The sequence below is a fragment of the Bubalus bubalis genome, chromosome 19 (assembly GCF_019923935.1).
Source record: "Bubalus bubalis isolate 160015118507 breed Murrah chromosome 19, NDDB_SH_1, whole genome shotgun sequence".
NCBI classification, from domain to species: Eukaryota; Metazoa; Chordata; class Mammalia; order Artiodactyla; family Bovidae; genus Bubalus; species Bubalus bubalis.
The window spans coordinates 36,886,399-36,911,153 of NC_059175.1; the positions used below are offsets into that span (position 1 = coordinate 36,886,399).

General features: G+C 38.3%; 1 protein-coding gene across 8 annotated transcripts in view; it reads left to right on the forward strand.

The window, feature by feature from the left end:
• Positions 1 to 24,755, forward strand: part of CPLANE1 (ciliogenesis and planar polarity effector 1) — a 115,718-nt gene that overhangs the window by 46,995 nt on the left and 43,968 nt on the right. For 6 of the 8 annotated variants that reach the window (XM_044932726.2, XM_025270597.3, XM_025270592.3 and 3 more), the window contains exons 27-42: positions 211 to 359; positions 955 to 1,118; positions 1,623 to 1,714; positions 2,908 to 2,990; positions 4,100 to 4,177; positions 5,949 to 6,141; positions 9,050 to 9,343; positions 9,528 to 10,298; positions 11,691 to 11,857; positions 12,942 to 13,074; positions 14,498 to 14,552; positions 20,268 to 20,372; positions 21,398 to 21,463; positions 22,430 to 22,539; positions 23,159 to 23,354; positions 23,574 to 23,723. In XM_044932726.2, coding sequence (XP_044788661.2) covers positions 211 to 359; positions 955 to 1,118; positions 1,623 to 1,714; positions 2,908 to 2,990; positions 4,100 to 4,177; positions 5,949 to 6,141; positions 9,050 to 9,343; positions 9,528 to 10,298; positions 11,691 to 11,857; positions 12,942 to 13,074; positions 14,498 to 14,552; positions 20,268 to 20,372; positions 21,398 to 21,463; positions 22,430 to 22,539; positions 23,159 to 23,354; positions 23,574 to 23,723 — 2,806 coding nt within the window. The remainder of the gene's footprint in view (positions 1 to 210; positions 360 to 954; positions 1,119 to 1,622; positions 1,715 to 2,907; positions 2,991 to 4,099; positions 4,178 to 5,948; positions 6,142 to 9,049; positions 9,344 to 9,527; positions 10,299 to 11,690; positions 11,858 to 12,941; positions 13,075 to 14,497; positions 14,553 to 20,267; positions 20,373 to 21,397; positions 21,464 to 22,429; positions 22,540 to 23,158; positions 23,355 to 23,573; positions 23,724 to 24,755) is intronic. The other 2 variants (XM_025270595.3, XM_025270593.3) reach the window with 2 other exon arrangements.

A 24,755-nucleotide genomic window follows, 5' to 3' on the forward strand; every position in this document is an offset into this window, starting at 1 on the left:
CAAGGTAGTCAAGCTTGTTTTTTCTAGGTGGAATAATGAGTTAGCCATTGCTTTAGCATCAGAACTGAGTATGAGAAATGCAATGAATACTCGATAAATGAGTAAGAGACTTACTCAGAAGTTCTGTAGAAAGTATTAATAATCTAAAAATATAATGAAAAGTAAGGGATTCAGTAATGAATATTAAGTACTATAAATGGTTTGTTCTAGGTGCTAGAGAATAATTCCCCTGGGCCTCAGAATGGACCCAGTATAGAGAGTGATTGTAAAACAGATGCTGGCTGTTCTGTTGCAGTATCCACTCAAGGTGGGACTGAGGAAATAAATGACCAAAATGAATCCTGTCAAAGTATCTGGAAGTAAGTTGCTGATTATAGGTACCTTGTTTGATGATGTTTGGTCTTGAAGGAGAATTGAACCCTTGAAAGTTACGGAAACAAGCATTTCTTTGAACTAGAGAAGCAGCAAGGAGTGCTTTCTGAAATATTTTAATAATACGTTACAAATTTTGTTTCTTTCCATGTTTAGCATATATCTTCTGAGACAGGAGCAAATTCATCCCAAGAGATTCCTTTATTATGTTCATTGACTTCCTGTGTTTTTATTTAATATGTAGCACTATGAGGAATATATCCTTGAATACTAAAGCTGAATGAAGGCTTGGTAGCAGGAAGATTCCTTTATGAGAATGGGAAATTTAGATAAGCTGAAATTATTCTAATCTGAGTAAATAAAAATGGGATATTCAGTTATTCATTGAACCTTTTTAAATTCACTTTTTATTCTTCATTTTAACCTTTTATTGATATTCTGCTATGTGCCATATGTGGTTAAAACAAAGACCTCATAAGTATGAAAGCTTAGTTTGTTTTTCAATTAACTGAATCCATTGAAAGCAAACTCTTTGTTCCCAAGTATGAGTTACGATTTTAGCTGCTTCATTTTTGTCAATAGAATGCCAACAGATGTAAAAAATCCTGAAATAAAAGGAACCAAAGATGAGATTATTTCTGTCACTGATGACACTGAAAAAGAATTTGTAGATATCGATGAGGCTCTTTTAGAAGTAGAAGCATTTACACAGGAGGAAATGGATGTATACCCATCAGACCATGAAGGTCAGTTTATTTAGCTAATCTTTTTGTTTGACCTTACTGATTTGATAGGGTGAATGATTATGAGATAACTTAATCTTATATCTAAATTGGCATGTTTATAAAATAGCCTAAATCCAGTTGTTTAAAGAGAATTTAATATTTTTGAAATGTTAAGCATATTAACTCGTAACCTGAGTTTGGAGTCTTTTGCCTTGCTGTGTTAATTATTTTGAGTCTCTTCATTTCTGTGAACCAATTCTGTGAACCTTTCCTTGGCAGGCTTCTTTAAAACAGCAACTCTCAGAGCTTTATATGGAATTATACACACTGATATAAGCCCTTTCAAGGTGTGTCTGGACTCACTTGGTGAAGAGGGTTTGTCTCTAGGTGTTAAAAAATATTTTTGTAAGGAGGATAGGAAATGTTTCTGCCATCATGTTTCCTGTAATATTCCTGAACCTTCTGAACAGTAAATTGATTAACTTTCAAAAGGTCCATGTTTTCTTTCCTCTTGTTTCCCCATAGAGGATGCCAAAATGTTTGCCAAAGAACCTGTTGAAAGTCCCAATATTGCCATTTACATGCAGATGCAGACCTTACCACAGCATTTAGAAAAGGTAAGTGTGTAAATATGGATTGTTGTTGTTGTTTTTTAGTTGCTCAGTTGTGTCTGACTCTTTTGTGACCCTGTGGACTGCAGCCCACCAGGCTCAACCATCCATGGAATTTCCCAGGCAAGAATACTGGAATGGGTTGCCATTTCCTTCTCCAGGGGATCTTCCCAACCCAGGGATTGAACCCATGTCTCCTGTGTTGGCAGACAGATTCTTTACCACTGAGTTACTGGGAAGTCTTTGTAAATATAAAGTTACTCAAATCATACTATGGTAACACTATAGTGTTTTATTCAGTATACCCAACCAAGGCTATTGTCTCTTAAAAGTATACTGTGAATCGTAAAGTATAGCCATGCAGCATTTTTCTTTCACAGAAATTGTGTTACTAGTAAGATCTAATACTTTCAGGTAATGAAGTGTTAATTTCATAAATTGCTGTAGTAAATTAATTTAGCCAAGAGTGCTGCAGGTGTTCCTTATTCAGAATGTATAAGTTCATCAGTAGTGTGCAGCTTTTGCGCATACATGCACTTTTATGTATTATTTGTTTTCTCAAAACACTATACACTAGATTTCCAGGTAAGACACAGACATTTCTAATTATTGAAACAATTCCTTTAAGAGGGATTAGTGTTTTTTTTTTTTTCTCATTTTCTAGTTGTTTTCACAGTGTACAGTTGGCCCTTAAACAACATGGCATTTAGGGGCTTCGACCCCCCCTCCCTGCAGTCAAGAATGCACGTCCAGCCATCCCTTAGTGTTCACAGAGGATTGGTTCCTGGGCCTGGTGTGGATTCAGCCAACCCCCAGATTGTGTAGTAATGTATTTATTGGAAAAAACAAATCTGCATATCAGTGTACCTACGCAGTGCAAACCCAAGTTCAAAGTTCCGTTGTACTTAGGTAGTAATGTGTGTGTAATTTACAGATACGTCATAAATACATTGTAAATGATTTCTAGTGGCATCATTTGTCTTTGCAGTTTCATACACTCAGCAGCTTGAGGTGCTGGGCTTGAGGATCACAGGATGAAGATCTGGTCAGAGCAGGGCCGGGAGGATACTTCATTGTTTGCTTTCTCACTTGCTTTCAGACTGTTTTTGTTCAGGCGAGTGACTAATGTGAAACCCAAGATACCACAGACAACAATACCTGTTTCCCCTCTTTTCTTTTTTGGGTACTATTAATTTTAGCAGCATTCCACAGGAGAGGCTCAGTGTCCAAGGGAAGAACCACAGGAGACGTGTATGGAGGAAGAATCAACTGAACAGAAGGGGTAAGGGGGACAAGTCTGGGGGGCTTTCAGGGCTCACCTGGGATTCACGTGATGAAGAGGAGTCTTTTTCCTCATAATTGACAGTATATGTTTTACAGTGATACTGTGTTCCTGGTGAAATGGTAACTTCAGTTTAATAGCAATGGTAATGATGATTTTTAGTAAATGTTATACTTCTCAATTTTTTTTTAATACTTCTCAATTTTGATAGAGTGAGGTAAATAATAACGTCTAAAAGACCTTTTGTTCTCCTATCACTATCAGTCTTAAAATATAGCTAGAAATACCCAGAGTTTATTCACCTGCTAATTAAGGCCCTCCCTGTCCCTACTAGTTTCATTTTTATTGGGTAAAAGTAAAGAATCATAGTAGTCAAAACATATATGTATGATCTTTCACTATTGTGGTATGATCATTGCACACTGTCCACGGGGCTTCAGTGGACACATTCTCTGCTTGCTAGCTTATTATTGCTTCAAGGATAGCTGAAGACAAGTTTTCATATGTTGCAGTTTGGGCGTGATTTCTTAATTGTTAGGATTTTTGAAGTTTTGAATTTTTAGAATTACTTTGACTAAGGAAGGCAATTCAGTTAAATTCTCTTTCTCTTATGTACAAATTTTGTTCAGGCTGTCTGTGAATAATTAATAAAAGAATATATTTAATGTCCTGTGTCTTTACAAGTAATATAAATGTTTCTGTTAATAAAAAACTAGTCATTGCAGTTTCAGATGTGATAATGGGCTCTGTAGTGTTCTGAGCGAAGTGTCTGCTTCTTCCCAGGTGAAGTTTGAGGTCCCAGCTAAATTCATTTCCACTCATTTTGGATTATATTATTTCTGTTGCCAAACAGAATATGATAGAATTTAATATGACAGAATTTAATAATGTTCAAGTCATGTATTAAAGCCATCCAGACAAATTCTTTGCTTTTATTTGAATCTCTTACTATTGCTATGGAGACAAATGTAAATAGATTGTAATTATGAGCTAAGCATTACAGAGGATTAGAGGATGTTTAGACTCTTAGATGGCTGAGCCTTAGATCACCTGTATCTTAGATAATGTGAAGAGTATCTTCCTAATTGATTATTAATCTTTAATTACAGTATGATCGAAGCCTCTACAGATCTTGAACACATCATTTCTCATTCATTTTGTATAGATACAAATTCAGAAGTTTCTAGGTAAGCATTTTTGCATACTGTACCATTCTGATATAATTACAAATAGAAAAGAGAAAAAAACTTTGCCTGCTTTACCATTTTGAAACAATTACTAAACATCTTGACCAAAAACTAAGTAAAATGAAATCAACATTACGCTTTGAAAGATCAAAATAGGTATCCATTTCTGACAACTTTACGTTTCTCATTGAAAGATTTTCCTGTAACAGTTGTGTTTTAAAGATATGCAGGAACTATTTTAGAACAAGTCTCTTCCGAAAAAGAGAAGTCATGGGTATGTTATTGAAAGAGGTAGTTCTTGCTCATGTTCAGCCTTTAGCAGATTTCTCATGAAATATCAAATGCCTTTAATTCTCTCAGAGAATAGTCATCCAGTTCTATCTTTTGAATTTCTTTTCCAATGGTTGAAGTGTATAAATGGTGTTGAAATCAGAGAATGATACAGCATAAATTTGCTTTAGAAAAATTCTCCATAATTAAAATTTATCTCCTTGCTACTTACTAAAAAGCAATGGCCGATAAAGTTGTGTTAAAACAGGCAAGTAAGTTGTAATGTCTGTTCTTCATGGATCTCCCAAATAGAATTCTGTTATCGAGCACATGCTTAATAAAAAGGCTCATATTATTGCTGAAAGGGAATGAGTGTAAATCCAAATAAATCTAAACACAGTTTAATATGTTATTTTCTTTTTAGAGACAGTGATCAGTTCATTTGGACATGATAGTACCTGCTCCCTAAATTGATTTGCTTATAAAATATTGAATACCTCCTGTGTTTTAAGGAATCATCCTCAAACAATCATTTTATTAAAACAAAAACTTACTTTGACTTTTAATTTTGATTTCTAAATAAGCATTTTTTGTTAGGATTTAGTTATTAATGTAAACTCTCTGATTTGTTTGGAAATGAAATACTCACAATACTATTGGTTCACATTTATTGAAGAACAGCAGGAGTTTGCCCTACCCATGTTAGAATTAAACATATTTTTAGAAATACATTTATTTATTTTTGGCCGTGCTGGTTCTTTGTTGCTGTGCGAACTTTCCTCTAGATGCAGCAAGTGGGGACTAGTCTTTGGTTGTGACGCTCAGGCTTCTCATCGCGCTGACTTCACAGGCTCTAGGGCACACGCGCTTGGAAGCTATGGTTCCCAGGCTCTCGAGCACAGGCTCGATGGATGTGGCACACGGGCACAGTTGCTCCGTGGTATGTGGAATCTTCCTGGGTCAGGGTTCGAACCTGTGTCTCCTGCATTGGCAAGTGGATTCTTTACCACTGAGCCACCAGGGAAGCCCAGAATTAAACATATTTCTTAACCCATACTTTCCACAGTTTTCTTAAATCCACTCTGGATCTTTAAATTTAATCCAAGAAGTATATTCCTAAGCCAAATGACATCATCTGTCCAGCTAATCAGAACGATTGCACAGGTCTCAAACTCAGATGCCTACAGGGACCAGGCAAGTAAAATAAATGTGTGAGCTGTCCTGGGCATTATAACACCATAGGCCGGGTCCATGGCTGGCCAGACATCACATGTGCCTTAGTTATGGCATTCGGATGAACAGCTCTGCTGATGACAAATGTGTCTGGGGGCTGAGGGATACAGTGAGATAGGCTTTAGAAAGGTTTAAATTTCCTGAAAACTTCCAGAAAGCTTTTAAAATAGAATAAAAAAGTAGGATCAAAATACTCAGCTCATAAACACCTAATGTGTTTTTTTTTTCTTGATTAATGTGTGCTTTTTATTTATATGCTTCCACATAGTACTCCAGTCTCTGCATGTAAAGATAAATCTTCCTCAGCTCCACCTTTGGCGTCAAATGGAGTCACAGTGGCTTCACAAACACCTGGACCAACAGCTCAGCCAACCCAGAGAAATGAACCCAGGGCTCAGTTATCACAGTCTCCCGATTCTGTTAGGCAGATGCTCCAAGATGAAATGTTTAAATTAGTTCAGGTAAGCACATCTCCGTTTAACCAAGTAAGTCTGCACATGGTATATACGTCAGGTTTTAAAATACGAACAAACTTCTGGAGTCTGACGAGTTAAAATTAAATCACAGGGTTTCCCTGCTTTGGGCACTTTTCCTTTGTTATTCAGAAGTCCTAATTCTTGGGCCTAGAGTCTCCACTGTGTTCCCTACTTTTCCTGATGACTTCTTTTTTCTGAGCTCTTGGTAATCCAGAGCTGCTGACAAAAGTGAGGTGGCTGAGCAGACCAGCCAACCCCTGCTCAAAGGTATCTGGAGTTTATTTTCTGACACAGCCTGTCACGTCATATTTGGCTTGAAATTGTCACCTGCATTTAAAGTGTTGTTCACTTTGCCTTCCGTCATCTTTTTCTCATCTGGTATCCTTTTCTCTCTCTACCAAGAATTTAAAAATCATTTCCCTTTCCCTTTTCTGTTGTATTCCTTATACATTAATTCCCCTCACATTTGTTCTTTTCTTCATGTATTCTACATTCACTTTCATACCTTTCTATGTGATGTAGTGTACCATTCTATACCGGCAATTCTGGGCACTAATTTTCTCTTTGAATTTATGGGCCCTGATAACAAAGACTTTTTCAACATGCTCCACCATCCCATGGAACTTCTTGAAACTGATTTTATTCTTATTCTTCTGAATCTCTTATTTCCCTTTTCTCTTTAGTAGCATCACCTATTTTACCAGGCTAAAGTTTTAATTTTTTGTTTCTGATTTTCACATATTACTAATTTTTTATTTATTGGCCAAACTGCATGTGAAATCTTAGATCCCTGACCAGAGCTTGAACCCATGCCCCCTGCAGTGGAAGCACAGAGCCCCAGCCACTGGACTGCCAGGAAGTCCCCTGCTTCAAGTTTTAGAGGCATTTGTCAAACTTGTTTTCTCGATTACCTAGAGTCTTTGCTGGTCACTGCCCTGCATATTTAACAAGTTCTCAAGATAATTCTGATACACACAAAAGATTAAGAGTCACTGTCTTAGAGAGTCATCTTTCCCTCTTTCACTGTGCATGTTCAGTGTCTTCTTCATTCTTTTGCCTACGTTGTGTGTCTCTCTCTTTTTTTTTTTTTGGTTTTACCAGTTTATTGCTACCAACCCGCCTCCCTCCATCCTCCTCATGTGTGAGTGCTCAGTCATGTAATCCCATGGACTACAGCCCGCCAGGCTTCTCTGTCCGTGCATTTTTCCAGGGAAGAATACTGGAGTGGATTGCCATTTCCTTCTCCATATTTGCTATTTCTGTAACTGTCACCAACCTTAGATTCTTAGAACTTCACACTTCTGTTGTCTTAAATATGCATTTCTGAGATCTTCTTCTCCAGATATTGTTCTAATACTGTTACTTTTCTGTTCTAAAAATCTTCAATGAATTTCAGGTACAGATTTATATACTGTATAATATCAATCGTGTGTTAAAATACAAAGAGTAAAAGGAGACATGCTAAAAATGTTAATACTAGTTATTTTTGGGAATGGATTATGTATCATTTTTTATTTTCTTTCTTATGCTTTTTTTGTAATAAGCATGTATTTCTTTTATAATTGAAGGGAACCTCCATTTTTTTTAATTAAATTTGTTTTTAATTGAAGGATAATTGCTTTACAATATTGTATTGGTTTCTGTCATACATCAACGTGAATCAGCCATGGATGTACCTATGTCTCCTCCCTCTTAAACCTCCCACCCCATCCCACCCCCTAGGTTGTTACAGAGCCTGGGTTTGAGTTCCCTAGTCATACAGCAAATTCCCATTGGCTATCTAGTTTACTTATGGTAATGTATATATTTCTGTGTTACTCTCTCATTCTTCCCACCCTCTCTTTCCTTCTCCAACTGCCCCATGTCTGTAAGTCTGGGGAACCTAAATTAAAAAAAAAAAAAAAAAAAAGGCTTTCCGGGTTTCCTTCTTGGCTTATTTTATAAAGTACAGCTTTTCTCTTCCCTCTTTTCCCACCATACCCTCCCAAGTCTAGTGGTTCTGAGTGTGGGCTCTGAACCCTTAGCATCAGCATCACTTAGATATTTGACACCCAGGTTGTCAGGCCCCCATCCCAGACCGATTGGAATCAAACTCTGGGGACGGTGCTCATCAAAGAGTGCAAGTCCTCAGGTGACGCTGATGCATGCTGCAGCTGGGGAACCACTGTGCTAGCCTCTCTTCTCATTAGCTGTAAATTTCCTGCTCCATCCAAGCCAGTGTGTGTACTAGTGATCCGAAAGCTTTTCTGCACATTGAAGTCACCTCATCATCCTAAAAACTACTCGTCCTGGCTCAGATCCCCCGGATGCTGATTTTATTGGCACGGGGTGAGACCTGGCCATGGGGATTTTTTAACTGCTCCTTAAGTGATTCCGTTGTGCGAGGTTTGTCAAGCATTGTGCATACCTTTGCCTTTCACTCGAATAGCCCTTTCACAGGAATTCCTCACTCTGCACCTGTTTCCTGATCTCTACTTTTTTCATTCGTGAAAACCTGTTGACACATGCCCATTTAGGAATTCTTCTTTAATTATCCTCACCCACAAAATAAATAAAAATTTTAAAAATTTAGGCAATCTAGTTATCCTCACCTGCTCCATCAGCTCACTCCTTTATGATCCCTGGGATACTTATCTAAACTGCTTCACAGATGGTCTCAAGTTGCATTATGAGTTCATAGTCCTAGTTGACTCCTCCTTGAAGACAGGAAGCTATTCTTTTTTTCCTTTTTTTTTTTTAGATCTTTCCCAGCTGTGCTTCATACTCAGCATTTATGGTTGTGACAGATACTAAGATGGAAGTATGACTATTTTGGAATACTCAGATAATTGTTGCTTCTTTGGGTCTTTTCATTAGATTTTAAGATGTTTCTATAATTTTTATTTTATTCTAGCTGCAACAGATCAACTTCATGAGCCTAATGCAAATAGTAGGATCATCCTTTGCTAACCTCCCAGATATGCATCAACTTCTACAACAGTCCCAGTCTGTGCATTTGGTGGGAAGCCAAGGATCAAACCCCATGAGAGGGAGTAATGATGTGGGAGACACCAGTAGAAATCTGAAGGAGAGATTTTTCATTAAACCACAACCCATGGGAGAGTGTGCCAGAGAGCCTGGCAAGAACAGCCCACACTGCCATAAAGAAATTGTGCAATCCAATGAAAATAGTAATGGAAACTTAGAGGTAATGCATTTTAAAATACCACTGAAGTTTTCCTCATAGTTTCAGTGGTTGGTTATTTGAATAAATGAGTTATTTAGTAGTTATTATATTCTACCCACTCTAAAACATATTGAACAGTATTTACAAAATAAGGCGTTTGTAATATATTTTAAAATTACATCATAGTTTTTCCTTTCTCTTCCAGAATGTTCCACACGGGAGTGTTCCTTTTTGTCAATCAGAAGGTCAGCCCCAGAACAGAGGACGAACTCCAGCATCTCACAGCTTACCAACCACTTCTTTGTCTCCAGTCCCTGCTGGAAACACTCACCTCCACCTTTTGTCCACATCTTCTGCCATTCCAAAGACACCTAGACTTATCCCCACTGCAAATACTTCCAGACCTAGTGATGGTTTCCCTTTGCTTCAATTTCAGCCCAAGCCTGAATTTAAGCCCATTTCCTTCCACACAGAAAGAGTTCCTCAAGTTCCCTTCAGTCCTCTGCCACAGCCTAGAGAGGCTTGGGGATTATCTGATTTCTCACAGCCTCCTTTGCCAAAGACAGCAATGGCCACTACTTCAGTGTCCCATTTGAATCTGAGCCAGTATAATACTGAGGCCATAAAAAAAGCAGTTGAGCCGAAAAAATGGGCAGAAACAATAATTAAAGAAATCCCAAAGCACATGAACTTGAATCAGTGTGTTGGACAAGAAAACTTGACACCTCAACAGGACTCTACAACGTTTATGAAACCAGAAAAAAATTTTGATGTTAAACCAGGACTCTTTGAGATATCTTCTCAGAATTCCTCTGGACTTCCTTTATTGCACCTGCAACTTAAACCTCCTTACATGTTTTCTTCTACCTCAAGAGTATCCGTTACAGTTCCACCAATACCTATTAGAACCATGGCAGAAGAAAGAAAATGCCCAAGATTATCACTATTTCATTCATGTCTAGGCCCAGAAAATATGGTAATGATTTTTGCAGAGTGTTGCAAAAGCACATTCCTGCATTTTTCATAGCATAAATGTATACTCAATGAAAGGCTCTAACACATTTATTTTTCAAAAAATAATGCTTCTGTTACTGGAAATAATATACAGATTTGATTTAAAATAATAATTGGGTATCTTAAAGGTTTTAGGGCTTCCCAGGTGGCACTAGTGGTAAAGAACCTGCCTGCCAGTGCAGGAGACATAAGAAGCATGGGTTTGATCCCTGGGTCGGGAAGATCCCCTGGAGAAGGAAATGGCAACCCACTCCAGTATTCTTGCCTGGAGAATTCCATGGACAGAGGAGCCTGGTGGGCTACAGTCCGTGAGATCGCAGAGTTGGACACTACTGAAGCAATTAAGCACACACAGAGGTTTTAGGTCTTTCTTGTACATCAGTACCAGAGTTTTCTAGACTCTTTCATAGATATGTCTGAGATCCTGCTCAGAGAAGAAATAAGTAAAATAATATGACCAGTATTCTTGTTTATATGTGTAGGGGAGTGTGTGTATGAGTGTGTGTTTCTGTCTAGAGTGAGAGAACATTGTTTGAGGTTCCTAGAAATTGTAATATGATTTCCTTCAAATCTATTACAGGTTAAAATTGTTAAATAGACCCAGATCTGTAAGTAGTTTTACTTATGAAAAAGTTTCTTTTTTTAAATACTTAAAACACAAAGATTAAATCTTTATAAACCCACCAAGTCATGTTTAAAGTTGTAACCTTTGATTAATGAGATTCAGACTGTTCAGGTTCTACTTCTGTTAAGTCAGTATAGTTGAGTGATTCATTCTCTGGTACCCTGCTAAGATTCTAAAATGGCACTGGGAAAAGAAGTGGTCATTCCTTAGAAAAAATACTTATCATGCCTCCTTTTCTTCTGAACATACTATGAACAAAAGGAAAGAACTGAAGGAGTAGAGAAGTATATGTTTTTGGAAGGTTTTAAAGACTTTTTTAAAATTAGAATAGTATAATAAACCCCCAAGTTATACCATCACCCAGCAACAGTCGTTACCAACGTATCACTTATTTGTTCCATCCATAATCTCCACCCCTGTGCATCATCCCAGTTTCAAAGAATTTTAAATCCAAGCTAGGCATTATATAACTTAATTTGTAATTGTAAGAAGTAATATTCTTAATATGAAAAAGAAATTAAGAAAATGAGGACTTCTAGAAAATTTCTGAAATGATTTCTAAAATCATTTATACTTTAAGATTTGGACATTTCTCGCACTTGTTAACTCTGACATGTTCTGTCACTTGTACAGCTTAGTTTAAACAAACTTTTCTTTCAGTTTTTATTAACATGTCTAATTGACATGTTTGTAATTTTAAATTACTGTCCTTTTGTTTCTCTTCTATAGTACCAAAAACCACAACTTATTCCACTTGAAAACCTCATTGCATTTAAACAAAGGCAACAGAACTTGACACATAATTTCTTTGAACAAGGTGATCCTGGACATCTCCAGCTTCTGAAGGTCAAAATAGAATCATCTGAATTGAGACAAGGGAAGGACAGTAGAAAAAGGCAAGTTTTAAATGAAGTTTTATTTGAGCATATACCTGCAAACATACCAACAAGTTTATTATTAGTGACAGTAATACAGTTAAATAGATGGAAATTATCTGGTTCAATCTCTCAGCCTATACACAATTGCATATTCAGTTTCCTTGTCAAGTATCGTGCATTTGAATACATCTTGTGATGAGAAAAATTCCTATAATGTGAGAGACAAATACTAGTATTTTTTACATGCTATTAAGGAATTCTTTCCTGGCATTCAGTAGGCTGGAGGTTTCTTTTAACTTTTTCTTTAACAGGATGAGCAGTCATCTTTTGCAGCAAATATTTGGTATCATGAAATATTCTATATACTATTAAATACACTGACATAACGTTTATAGTTTTTCATCTTACCATATCTTCCAGACTCATACAGAGCACAGTGGTATGAATTGTTTCAGGGCACTAAGAAATGTGCATGTGAAAAGTAAGGCCGTGACTTTTCATGAAGAGCATATATAGTGTTTCGGATGTTCAAGACATGTATTCATGGTGGATTTTTACTTAGTCTGGAAAATATTTTTTAAAATTTCATGTTTATCAGGCTCTAAAATCTACTACCAGGGCTCTCTTTCCAGAAATGGTTCTTTCCTTCCATATTTTCTAAGTAAACCCTCTTCAAAGTAAGTTTTCCCTGTAGCTTTTTGGGCCTTCCTTCCTGCTCCCTGGGGTTCCCTCCTTGGAGCCTGAGTTTGCCTGACTTCTTTAAATAGGTCAATGCTGGTATCTAATAGGGTTTCCAGGGCCAGCTTCAAATCTGCAGAAAAGAGAATTTGAAAATTACCTGAAATGTGTAACTCTAAGCTGAGTTTCCCATGACTAACAGACAAGTCAGTTCAGTAGTAGAGGAACTAGAAATAACTTTCTTGTGTCCCTGACTTTTGCTTGTATTTATTCTAGCAGAATATCTTGCTAATTTAATTAAATGCCACTGAAAATAATCTATTGACATAATTTTCATAACTGTCTTCCTATATAGCATGATACAGATGAAAAACTGATGTTCCTAAAATAGTAAAAATAGGCTTTACACTGTGATTTTTAACAGACAAAGACGACGAGCTGAAAAAGAACTGCAAGAAGAAAGATCAGAGAAACTAAGGAGAAAACCAAGTGTGACTTTCCAACCGGAGAATATCATCATTAATGATAATGATTCAGAAGTAGTTGTGAAACCCAAGGTACAGAAAAACTACAATGCATTCTTCCCTGGTCTGCGTGTACACAGAGTTCAGAATGTCTGTGGCTTATTTAGTCATCTGATTGCTAGAAGCTTCTGACTGTGGCTAGGAGGCTCTTAACAACATATTGACCAGAGGTGTATTAACACTTTTATGTTACCCAAACATTGTTGACCAGAGATGTTTGAATATTTACTTACATAACAAGTCGCTAGCCACAGGCATTGGTTTCTGCAAGAATCCCCTGGTCAATAATGTGTTAACATCATTAAGTACAAAAGTCCTGGGTGCATCCCTCCATACAGGATAGACACAAAGTTATGAATATGAAAAGAAACTTGTTGGCAAATCAAAAACTGTAGTTTAGAACATCTGCTTATGTGACTTTGTATTTTAAATCACTCTGACTTTTTTCTGGGACATCTTAATGCATATTGTGGGTTTATCCTGTGATAGCTTCACCCACCTCTTTTAGATGCCTTTAGGGTTTCCCCAACACAGGTTTTTTATACAGCCTCTATTTTATGTCAGATCTTTGCAAACGTTCTTTCTAAATTTGGTGACTGTTTACCTATATATGCAACAAGAGATTAAATAAAACAGAAATAGTTTTGTTTACTTGAATCTTAGCACTCTCTTTCAGTAAGTCCTCAAGAACGTGTCTGGTGGCACTTAGTAAAGTGTCGAGTCCTTTGAATAGTTTTGATACTATTTGAGAGTTAAAGCTAGTCTGCAGGAGAAAATTGCATAATTTAGTAACTGCATTAAATTGGTAATGCTCTTTTTTGTTGCTTGATCTGTGAATTTCATGAACACCTGTGGAATTACTTTGATAGAATAAATATTTCTAGAGTTATGAGATTTGAAACTAAACCCCCCACCCCAAATCAACATTCCTCATAGCTATTGAATATACGAGATAGCAAAACAGACACTGATGTATAGAACAGTCTTATGGACTCTGTGGGAGAGGGAGAGGGTGGGAAGATTTGGGAGAATGGCATTGAAACATGTAAAATATCATGTATGAAATGAGTTGCCAGTCCAGGTTCAATGCACGATACTGGATGCTTGGGGCTGGTGCACTGGGACGACCCAGAGGGATGGAATGGGGAGGGAGGAGGGAGGAGGGTTCAGGATGGGGAACACATGTATACCTGTGGCGGATTCATTTTGATATTTGGCAAAACTAATACAGTTATGTAAAGTTTAAAAATAAAATAAAATTAAAAAAAAAAAAGAATCTGGGCTTCCACTGCAGTGGGCGCAAGTTTGATCCCTGGTCAGGGAACTAAGCTCTCTCACATGTCATGCAGTATGGCCAAAAAGTGAAAAAAATAAAAATGTTTTAAGTTTAAAAAAATAATAATAATAATATATGTCTTTGAGTTAGTCATAAATTGATCATTTGGGGTTCGTTTAGGAGCAACAAGAACATGATGGTTCCCGGCCTTTGGAAGACTTTGACATTCCTTTTGGTATGTATATGCATGACTAATGTTATGTCTCCATTCAGAGGTCAAATCAGCTTTCTAAAAATGTGTTCATGAGACCAAATTATTTTCATGTTGTCTTTGACAGGATGGTGTGTATGTCTGTGTGTGTGTGTTTTGCTGTGTTATCCATTAGCGCAGTGGTTGACAGACTGTGACCCAAAGGCCAGACCTGGACCACACCTGTTTTGTTTTTTTTTAACTTTTATTTTATATTGGACTACAGTTGATTTACAATGTTGTGTTAGTTTCAGTTGTGTGTGTGTGTGTGGTAGTCACTCAGTCGTGTCCAACTCTTTGAGACCCCATGAACTGTGGCTCACCAGGCTCCCCTATCCATGGAATTCTCTAGGCAAAAATACTGTGGGTTGCCCAACTTGTTTTTGTAAATCAAGTTTAACTGATGCCCATTTATTTACATATTGTCTATGACAGCTTTCACATTGCAGCAGGGTTCATTTGTTCCAAAAGGGACTATATGGTTCACAAAGCCTAAAGATTTATTATCTGGCCCTTTACAGAAAGAGTTTATCAGCCCCTATTGTAGAGCAATGTAATTAGTTAGAATCTCAAATAAGATACTGATATATGAGGCCCAAAAGGAAACTATGGGAGAAAATGCCTGGAGTCGAACTAATCATAGAATATACATATACATTAAAGGAATTAGTTCAGAGAAGAGGACTTGTTTATACATTGTAAATTCTTTTCCTTCTTGAATTGATCGATTCATTTCTTACCTTTGAATGTATGTGTTCCCCAAAGGCTTTCTCCCCAGTGTTTTTCACACATGTACACACAAATGCTCTTGTGCCTCTAGGCTTATTCACTGTCACAACTTAAGCTTTTAAATTATTTTGGTGACACTCAGATACACACCTACCCTGTGTCATCTTTCTTTGCTACTTTCTCCTTAAATTTAGCATGTCCACAAGAATTACCTGGTGACCTCATGGTTAGGATTCTGAACTTTCATTGCCATGGCCAACTTCAGTCCCTGATTGCGAACTGAGATCCTGCAAGCCACGCAAAAAGCAAAAAAGTCAGATTTTAAACTGGCATTTTCCTATTAATGATATGACCATTCATTTGATTGGTCAAGATTTTTACCTTGGAAGTCACCTCACGTCTGTTAGCCCATTCCTTCACTTGACCCTTGATCTGGTGCTCCCTCCATTCCTCGGTGCCTCGGCCCAGCATCAGGCCTCTGTGTGCAGAGCCGTCATCTCCTTACCTGCGTGGCTTGCATCTCTCAGCTTCCCAGTCCGTCTGGTGTTCTTGCTCCCCATTCTCTTGTCTTAAAACCCTGTTCTCTTTCATTCTTAATAACATTCTTTCTCTTTACAAAGGTAATACTATGTATTAACTGGAGAAAATTTAGAAAATGCAAATAGTATTCTTTGGGGTTTATTTTCGAAATATCTGTGCTCACATGTATCTATAAATATATATCTATATCTATCCATATGAAAGACAGTGTTAGCGTCTTAAGTCGTGTCTGATGTTTTTGCGACTCCATGGACCTAGCCCACCAGGCTCCCCTGTCCATGGGATTTCCCAAGCAAGAATACTGGAGTGGATTGCCATTTCCTCCTCCAGGGGATCTTCCTGATCCAGGGATCGAATCCAGGTTTCCTGCATTGCAGACTGATTCTTTATCACTGAGCCACCAGGGAAGCCCTATATATCTTTCTATATATAAATAATACCTCCTCTGGTTGTTTATAACTTACTTGTTTTTACATACTAGTATTAAGGTATTTGGGCGTCCCTGGTGGCTCAGTGGTAAAGAATCTGCCTACCAATGCAGGTGACGCAGATATGATCCCTGGGTCGCGAAGATCCCCTGGAGATGGGAATGGTGGTCCACTCCAGTATTCTTGCCTGGGAAATCCTATGGACAGAGGAGCCTGGTGGGCTGTAGTACATGGGGTCACAAGAGTCAGACATGACTTCGTGACCAAACAAAAACAGCATTAAGGTATATATCTTCCCATATCACTAGATATTCTTCCACAGCTTCATGCAAAGATGGGCTCAATAAAGGACAGAAACAGTATGGACCTAACAGAAGCAGAAGATATTAAGAAGAGGTGGCAAGTATACACAGAAGAAATGTACAAAAAAAGATCTTCACGACCAAGATAATCATGATGGTAAGATCACTCACCTAGAGCCAGACATCCTGGAATGTGAAGTCAAGTGGGGCCTTAGAAAGCATCACTATGAACAAAGCTAGTGGAAGTGATGGAATTCCATTTGAGCTATTTCAAATCCTGAAAGATGATGCTGTGAAAGTGCAGCACTCAATATGCCAGCAAATTTGGAAAACTCAGCAGTGGCCACAGGACTGGAAAAGGTCAGTTTTCATTCCAATTTCAAAGAAAGGCAATGCCAAAGAATGCTCAAACTACCACAAAATTGCACTCATCTCACACGCTAGTAAAGTAATGCTCAAAATTCTCCAAGCCAGGCTTCAGCAATACATGAACCGTGAACTTCCAGAAGTTCAAGCTGGCTTTAGAAAAGGCAGAGGAACCAGAGATCAAATAGCCAACATCTGATGGATCATCGAAAAAGCAGGAGAGTTCCAGAAGAACATCTATTTCTACTTTATAGACTATGCCAAAGCCTTTGACTCTGTGGATCACAATAAACTGTGGAAAATTCTGAAAGAGATGGGAATACCAGACCACCTAACCTGCCTCTTGAGAAACCTATATGCAGGTCAGGAAGCAACAGTTAGAACTGGACATGGAACAACAGACTGGTTCCAAATAGGAAAAGGAGTATGTCAAGGCTGTATATTGTCACCCTGCTTATTTAACTTCTATGCAGAGTACATCATGAGAAACGCTGGGCTGGAAGAAGCACAAGCTGGAATCAAGATTGCTGGGAGAAATATCAATAACCTCAGATATGCAGATGACACCACCCTTACGGCAGAAAGTGAAGAACAACTAAACAGCCTCTTGATGAAAGTGAAAGAGGAGAGTGAAAAAGTTGGCTGAAAGCTCAACATTCAGAAAATGAAGATCATGGCATCTGGTCCCATCACTTCATGGGAAATAGATGGGGAAACAGTGGAAACAGTGTCAGACTTTATCTTTTTGGGCTCCAAAATCACTGCAGATGGTGACTGCAGCCATGAAATTAAAAGACATTTACTCCTTGGAAGAAAAGTTATGACCAACCTAGACAGCATATTCAAAAGCAGAGACATTACTTTGCCAACAAAGGTCCGTCTAGTCAAGGCTATGGTTTTTCCTGTGGTCATGTATGGATGTGAGTTGGACTGTAAAGAAAGCTGAGTGCCGAAGAATTGATGCTTTTGAACTGTGGTGTTGGAGAAGACTCTTGAGAGTCCCTTGGACTGCAAGGAGATCCAACCAGTCCATTCTGAAGGAGATCAGCCCTGGGTGTTCTTTGGAAGGAATGATGCTAAAGCTGAAACTCCAGTACTTTGGCCACCTCATGCGAAGAGGTGACTCATTGGAAAAGACTCCGATGCTGGGAAGGAATGGGGGCAGGAGGAGAAGGGGACGACAGAGGATGAGATGGCTGGATGGCATCACCAACTCGATGGACGTGAGTTTGAGTGAACTCCAGGAGTTGGTGATGGACAGGGAGGCCTGGCTGCTGCGATTCATGGGATCGCAAAGAGTAGGACTGAACTGAACTATAGTGCTTCCCTCATAGCTCAGTTGGCGAAGAATCCTCCTGCGATGCAGGAAACCCCGGTTTGATTCCTGTCAGGAAGATCTGCTGGAGAAGGGATAGGCTACCCACTCCAGTATTCTTGGGCTTCCTCTGTGGCTCAACTGATAAAGAATCTGCCTGCAATGTGGGAGACCTGGGTTGGATCCCTGGGTTGGGAGGATACCCTGGAGAAGGGAAAGGCTACCCACTCCAGTATTCTGCCTGGAGAATTCTATGGTTAAGTCCATAGGGTCGCAAAGACTGAGCAACTTTCGCTTTCACTTTCACTGTAGTACTCCAGTGAATATGTAGTGTGTTATGCCACACAGCAAGAATTCTCTGACACCAGCTGCAAGTTCTATAATTCGATTCCATTCTGAGACTACTGATAACCAAGAGTTCACATAGACCCCACAGGTCAGGGGATCAGTCCTCAAAGACTCCCTATTTTCTTTAGATGTCAGCTGCAAACAAGGTTCCCCCAACACCTACAGTTTTGTCTGATCAAATGTAAATTCAGGAATTCCCGTGGCCGTGCCACCCCCGCCCCCCAAAGGTTTACTAATTCTCTAGAACAACTCCAGAACTTGGAAAAGCGCTTTAGCTGTGGTTACAGTTTCTTTATAAAGGCTACAACTCGGGAAGAGCCAAATGGGAGAGATGCCTAGGGCAAGGTGTGGAGGTTTGAGGACACAGAGGTCCCACTCCTTTTCTGGTACACCACCCTTCTTACACATCCACTTACTCATCAGCCCAGAAGTCCCCTCAGCCTTGTTGTCTGAGGGTTTTTCCTGAACTCTCACTACATGGAAAGATCAGACTCCAGTTGCTCTCCCTTCCCTGGAGGTGGGTGTGGGGCAGGCTGATAGTTCGTTTCTATGGTGAGCAGCACCCTTCCTGAAACTGTCTAGGGGCCTGCAGGGTCACCTCATTAGCCCAAAGGCAGATACGATCAAAAGGGGCTCGTCATGAATAACAAAACATGCTCCTCCTGCTCTGGCACTTCCAAGGGCTTAAGGATTTCCGTGCGTGGAACCAAGGACAAAGACCGAATATACATATTTTTCGTTATACTGCCATGTGCCATCATTGATACTCTTTCATTCTGCTTAGACTCCCTGGGTCATGTCCCAGGAAAATCCTCCTCTAAACCCCGACTCCCATAATAGTGTTTGGACTTTGATTCTACTTCCTGTCGATCTTTTCCTCCAGGGTAGAAATTACCTCTAGTCTGAATCATTATCCCTCCCCCACCAGCTGGTTTGTCCTCCTGTGATCTGTCTCCATTGGTGTCACTGCCAACTAAACCCCAGAACACACGCTATTCTGAATTCTGCTTCCCCCTCCTCATTTCATCCAGTCAGTAGCCAGTTCTTTCTTTCTTAGTTTTTCCATTATTTTTTTACTTTCTTTATAATTCTTAAATTTGTCCTCTCCCTGTTATTCCTCACCATTATTGGATGTGTATTTGAACTCCTGCAGCAGCCTCATCTATCTGATTGCCTTTCTTTAATTTTATCCACTCAAATTTTTTTTCACACACTGGCTGGGGTGGTTTTTCTAGAGCACTAGTCTCACCACATGGAGAAGGAAACGGCAGCCCACTCCAGTATTCTTGCTGGAGAATCCCAGGGACAGGGGAGTCTAGTGGGCTGCTGTCTGTGGGGTCGCACAGGGTCAGACCCCACTGAAGCGTGTCAGCAGCAGCAGCAGCAGTCTCACCGTATCATTTCCCTGCCTAACAACTTCTACTGGATCTTCATCAGCCAGAATGATAGGTGTCTAGCCTGGGCATACAGAGTCTTCAACAATTTTGATTTTGATTCCGTTGAACTGTCTGTGAGGGTCAACTTAGATACCACTTCACTCAGAAAGTCCACTTTGATAACATCTTGACACTGCGTGCCTCACCTCCCTTGAAGGAGGTACTCTGTTTCTTGGCTCCTGGTGATATATTGGCTTCTCAATGCTTGTATCCAATGTTCTGTTGTTATATTTAAGAAAAGCTGCAAGATGACATTAATACTTCCGCTGGATTGCATTTCATGGCCTCTGTAAAAAAGAAAGCTAAAGAATGTCAGGATGCAAGTACAAATACAGACCCAGGTAAAATGCTATTTTACTTTAATTTTTAAAATTCATATATTTTTAACCTTTAATATATGCCTACTTTTTTTAAGGGGAATTTAAAATTATGTGATATTAGTTTCTCATCCCAGGTTCTTGTTCCTAACCCTGGTATATACTTTACAAATTTTAAACTGAATTTATGATAGCTTTGTTAAAATATAACAGATACTTGTTTAAAAATGCCATGGACTACATCATAAATCAGTAGAAATAGTATTTTTAGTTTGGGTTCTCTGTGCCATAATTGACTTTACTAGAATTTCATGCCTAAGATTGAGAGGCCTGAAGTTGTGGCTCCTGAAGTTGAGTTCGAAGAGGAGGACTAGGCTGGGTTTGGTGTGGGAAGAATATATGTAACTGTGACCAGAAATAGAATAAATGTTGGAGGAACTCATGTTTGGAATGTTGCCTGATAAGCTTCTTCATTAATGTAATGAATGAATGTATTAGGTGGCCTCCAGTATTTTTCTCCTACAAATGATGCTTCCATGAGTAACTTCTTGCATAGAACCTTTTTTCTCTCTTTTGGTCATCACTACTGTTTAGCTAATAACTCTTTTACCCTTTACCAATCCAGTTGATTAAAATAAAAAGCATCTGTTATTTTAGTTTTTATTTCTTTCTGAATGAGGTTGAGTGTGTATAAGGTTGTTTTTTAATAAGATGTTTTTTGATACAAATGTTCTGTATGCATTTGAGAAACATTCTTGAATGGATCTTTGAGAAAGCCTAGAAGCACTTTGCTGCTCTGTTGTCTTCTAAAGTCAGCAGCTATTTGCTGGAAGTTTGTTATTCATCCAGGTGATCAGGCCCAGAATATAAATAGTAATAAAATTAAAATTATTAATTAAGAAATTAAATTCTTAAGCTGTCTAGTTTTCTGTGACTTTTTATGCACAATATATAAACAAATCTATGCTTGTATATTTAATTTTTTCTGTGGTTGTAAAGTCCCTTTTCTGTTTTCTCTTTTTGTCACAAATCTCCTCATTGATATCAAGAAGCTGCTTCTCAAGAAGTTGTTTCTGAATGTCATAAAAATCAACAAGTCATTTCTTCCATATCAGGTGTGATTTCTTTTTTTTTTTTCCTGAGAACATTATGACTAATTAAAGGTTATGTCTGTATGACGAGTTACCACCCCCCATAAAAAAGCAGTTAAACCAAAAATTGATTTAATAGAGATAAAATGGTTTTTCATTTTTCTAGTTTTATGCTTGTCATGTGGTTTAAATTCAAGCCTCGGCACCAAGTTTTTGGTGCTCAGTACTGCAGTCAGTTAGATTTTGCTTGTGAAATTTGAAAGTAATGTTCTGTTAAAAATATGGCGCTAGGAAATAAGATTAGAGTCATAGGACAAAAAGCACAGTTAGACTGCTGGCCTATTGTGATAGGCTTCTTTATTGTTTTGAATAAGAAGCTAATGACTTCTATAAAATTAAGATATTAAACTTTTTAAGTGATATGATTTAGCTACGGTCTCTATATATACTAAGAACCACTGAGTTATACATTTGAGTTATACATTTTTATATATACATACATACATATACATTCATACATATATATATGGTATACATTTTTAAAGGAGGTGAATTATGTCTCAATAAAGCTGTTTAACCAAATGAACAAACAACAAGAAGCAGTGTTGAAAGTAAAAAAATTTGCTATGATTAATTTCCTAAAATCTGGTTTTATTGAAATGTTAAACAAAAATGACTTAATATATCTGAAATGGAAAAAGGAAATTATAGCATTTTCTTGGTATGACTTAGATATCTATTTCCTTATTCTTATGAATCATTCCTATGAGAAAAACTGTAGTCAGTCTGCATTCAATTATGAATTAGTCTAGATTAAATATAATCTTGCCACTAGAGTAGAATAGAATTTTCTTTATTTATACAAAGAAACTTCTACTTAGATTTTCCGGAAATACTTTTAATGTTGTTTGTTGCTAACTTGTTCTTACAAAGTTAATGATGTAGAACTATTTACAGGAATTTTTTTTTTTTTACTATTTTGATTTTTAGAACATGAAACTTTGAATGTTCCTCAACTTTTGGCTCCAGATATATGTCTAAATCTCAGACTTCCCACTGAAATATCAGAGAAACCTCTGTCACCTTCAGCATCTGATACGGTACTAAATTTGAAAGTTTTAATAATACCTTTGTGCTAAAATTTATCATAGTCATCTGCATTATTCAGTTGTATAGATGAAATAAGGCCAAAAAGTCTCACCTACGTAGATTTGTTGGAAAGGTCAAAATTTAGTTTAAGATTTAAATGTCATGCCTCCAAATATTGTAAACTAAGACTATAACATAATTCTTGCAGTTTTCCCTAAGTTAGGCTCATGTAAGCTCTTACTCGGAGAAGGCAATGGCAACCCACTCCAGTATTCTTGCCTGGCAAATCCCATGGACGGAGGAGCCTGGTGGGCTGCAGTCCATGGGGTCGCTAAGAGTCGGACACAACTGAGCGACTTCACTTACACTTTTCACTTTCATGCATTGGAGAAGGAAATGGCAACCCACTCCAGTGTTCTTGCCTGGAGAATCCCAGGGACGGAGGAGCCTGGTGGGCTGCCGTCTATGGGGTTGCACAGAGTCGGACACGACTGAAGGACTTAGCAGCAGCAGCAGCAGCAAGCTCTTACTGCCTTGAGAATTAAACCTTTTTTTGGGTAAGGGTAGGGTGGAATGGCCATGTAAATAAAAGGGATGTAACCCTCTTTGATTTTATATGTTTTGGCTCAGGTTGGACACACTTACATAAATGTGATTGACATTGAAGCTGATGATCTACAGGAATTACCTGTCAAGGAGGAGCCTTCAGATAATATCAAGACACACAGTGATTGTCTAGAGGTCCCGTCTTCTGCAGAATTACATTACATGGCAGCTTCAGTTAGTAATGCTATTCCCCCGACTCTTGACAATCTGAAGAGTAAAGGTAATAATTTTTCCTACTTTTAAAATAAATTTAAAACATTTTTGAAAACTTCTTTAATATAGCATTATTATCCCGACTCTTGTCTCTTAGTTCTCCTCCTCCAAATCCACTATAGTTTTAGATGTTTATATTCACATTTAGAAATGTTCTGTTAATTTTTTCAGTACCTTGTTTATAAGTTTAGAATCAGTCTTTGTATGCTTTTCATATTCTTGGTAGAATCTGCCTATTCTGCTGTGGATTTATTTTTTAAACCTGCGAAAGTGTCTCCCTCCTGTCTGAGGGGAAGCAGCTGGAGAGTGGGCAGTACAGAAGTGAAGGAGCCTCGTGTCATCTCACCTCTACCATCAGACGTACGGCAGGACACAGGTGAATTTCCTACCCTGGGACTGAAATATAATCATTACTTACATTTGTTTAGTCATTCGAATTTTTATAGGGTTTTTTGTTGAATAATTTGCTCTTCACAAAATCTCTATGGAGTCGAGTAGGACAGGCATTATAAGCCTCATCTGACCATCTCTTCATTCACTGAGCACCAAGTTAGGGACAACATGTAGGGACCAAAGAAGAGAGTAACACCAGGCTCTCTGCCTGTGGGCTCACGTATGGGGGAAAGGAAAGCAGGGAAGTGAAGAGATGACTGTAGCACATGACGGCATGGTACATGCCATCGTGGTGATAAGGATGAGATTGTTGGGGAATACAGCATCTAATCCATCTCTGGGAAGGACTGAGGCTATGTAGGGGAGAGACACCTAAATGGCATCTTAACAGTAGGACTGAGCAAGAGAAAGCTGCAGAGAATAGATCACACAGATAGAATAGATCCTACGATGACTCAGATGCTAAGTCTGAGAAAATTAAAGTTCAGTGTGCTTGGTGTTCTTCTGTTTTAAAGAAAGCTATGGTACATATACACAATGGAGTATTATTCAGCCATTAAAAAGAATACATTTGAATCAGTTCTAATGAGGTGGATGAAACTGGAGCCTATTATACAGAGTGAAGTAAGCCAGAAAGAAAAACACCAATACAGTATACTAACGCATATATATGGAATTTAGAAAGATGGTAACAATAACCCTGTGTACGAGACAGCAAAAGAGACACTGATGTATAGAACAGTCTTATGGACTCTGTGAGAGAGGGAGAGGGTGGGAAGATTTGGGAGAATGGCATTGAAACATGTTAAATATCATGTATGAAACGAGTTGCCAGTCCAGGTTCGATGCACGATACTGGATGCTTGGGGCTGGTGCACTGGGACGACCCAGAGGGATGGAATGGGGAGGGAGGAGGGAGGAGGGTTCAGGATGGGGAACACATGTATACCTGTGGCGGATTCATTTTGATATTTGGCAAAACTAATACAGTTATGTAAAGTTTAAAAATAAAATA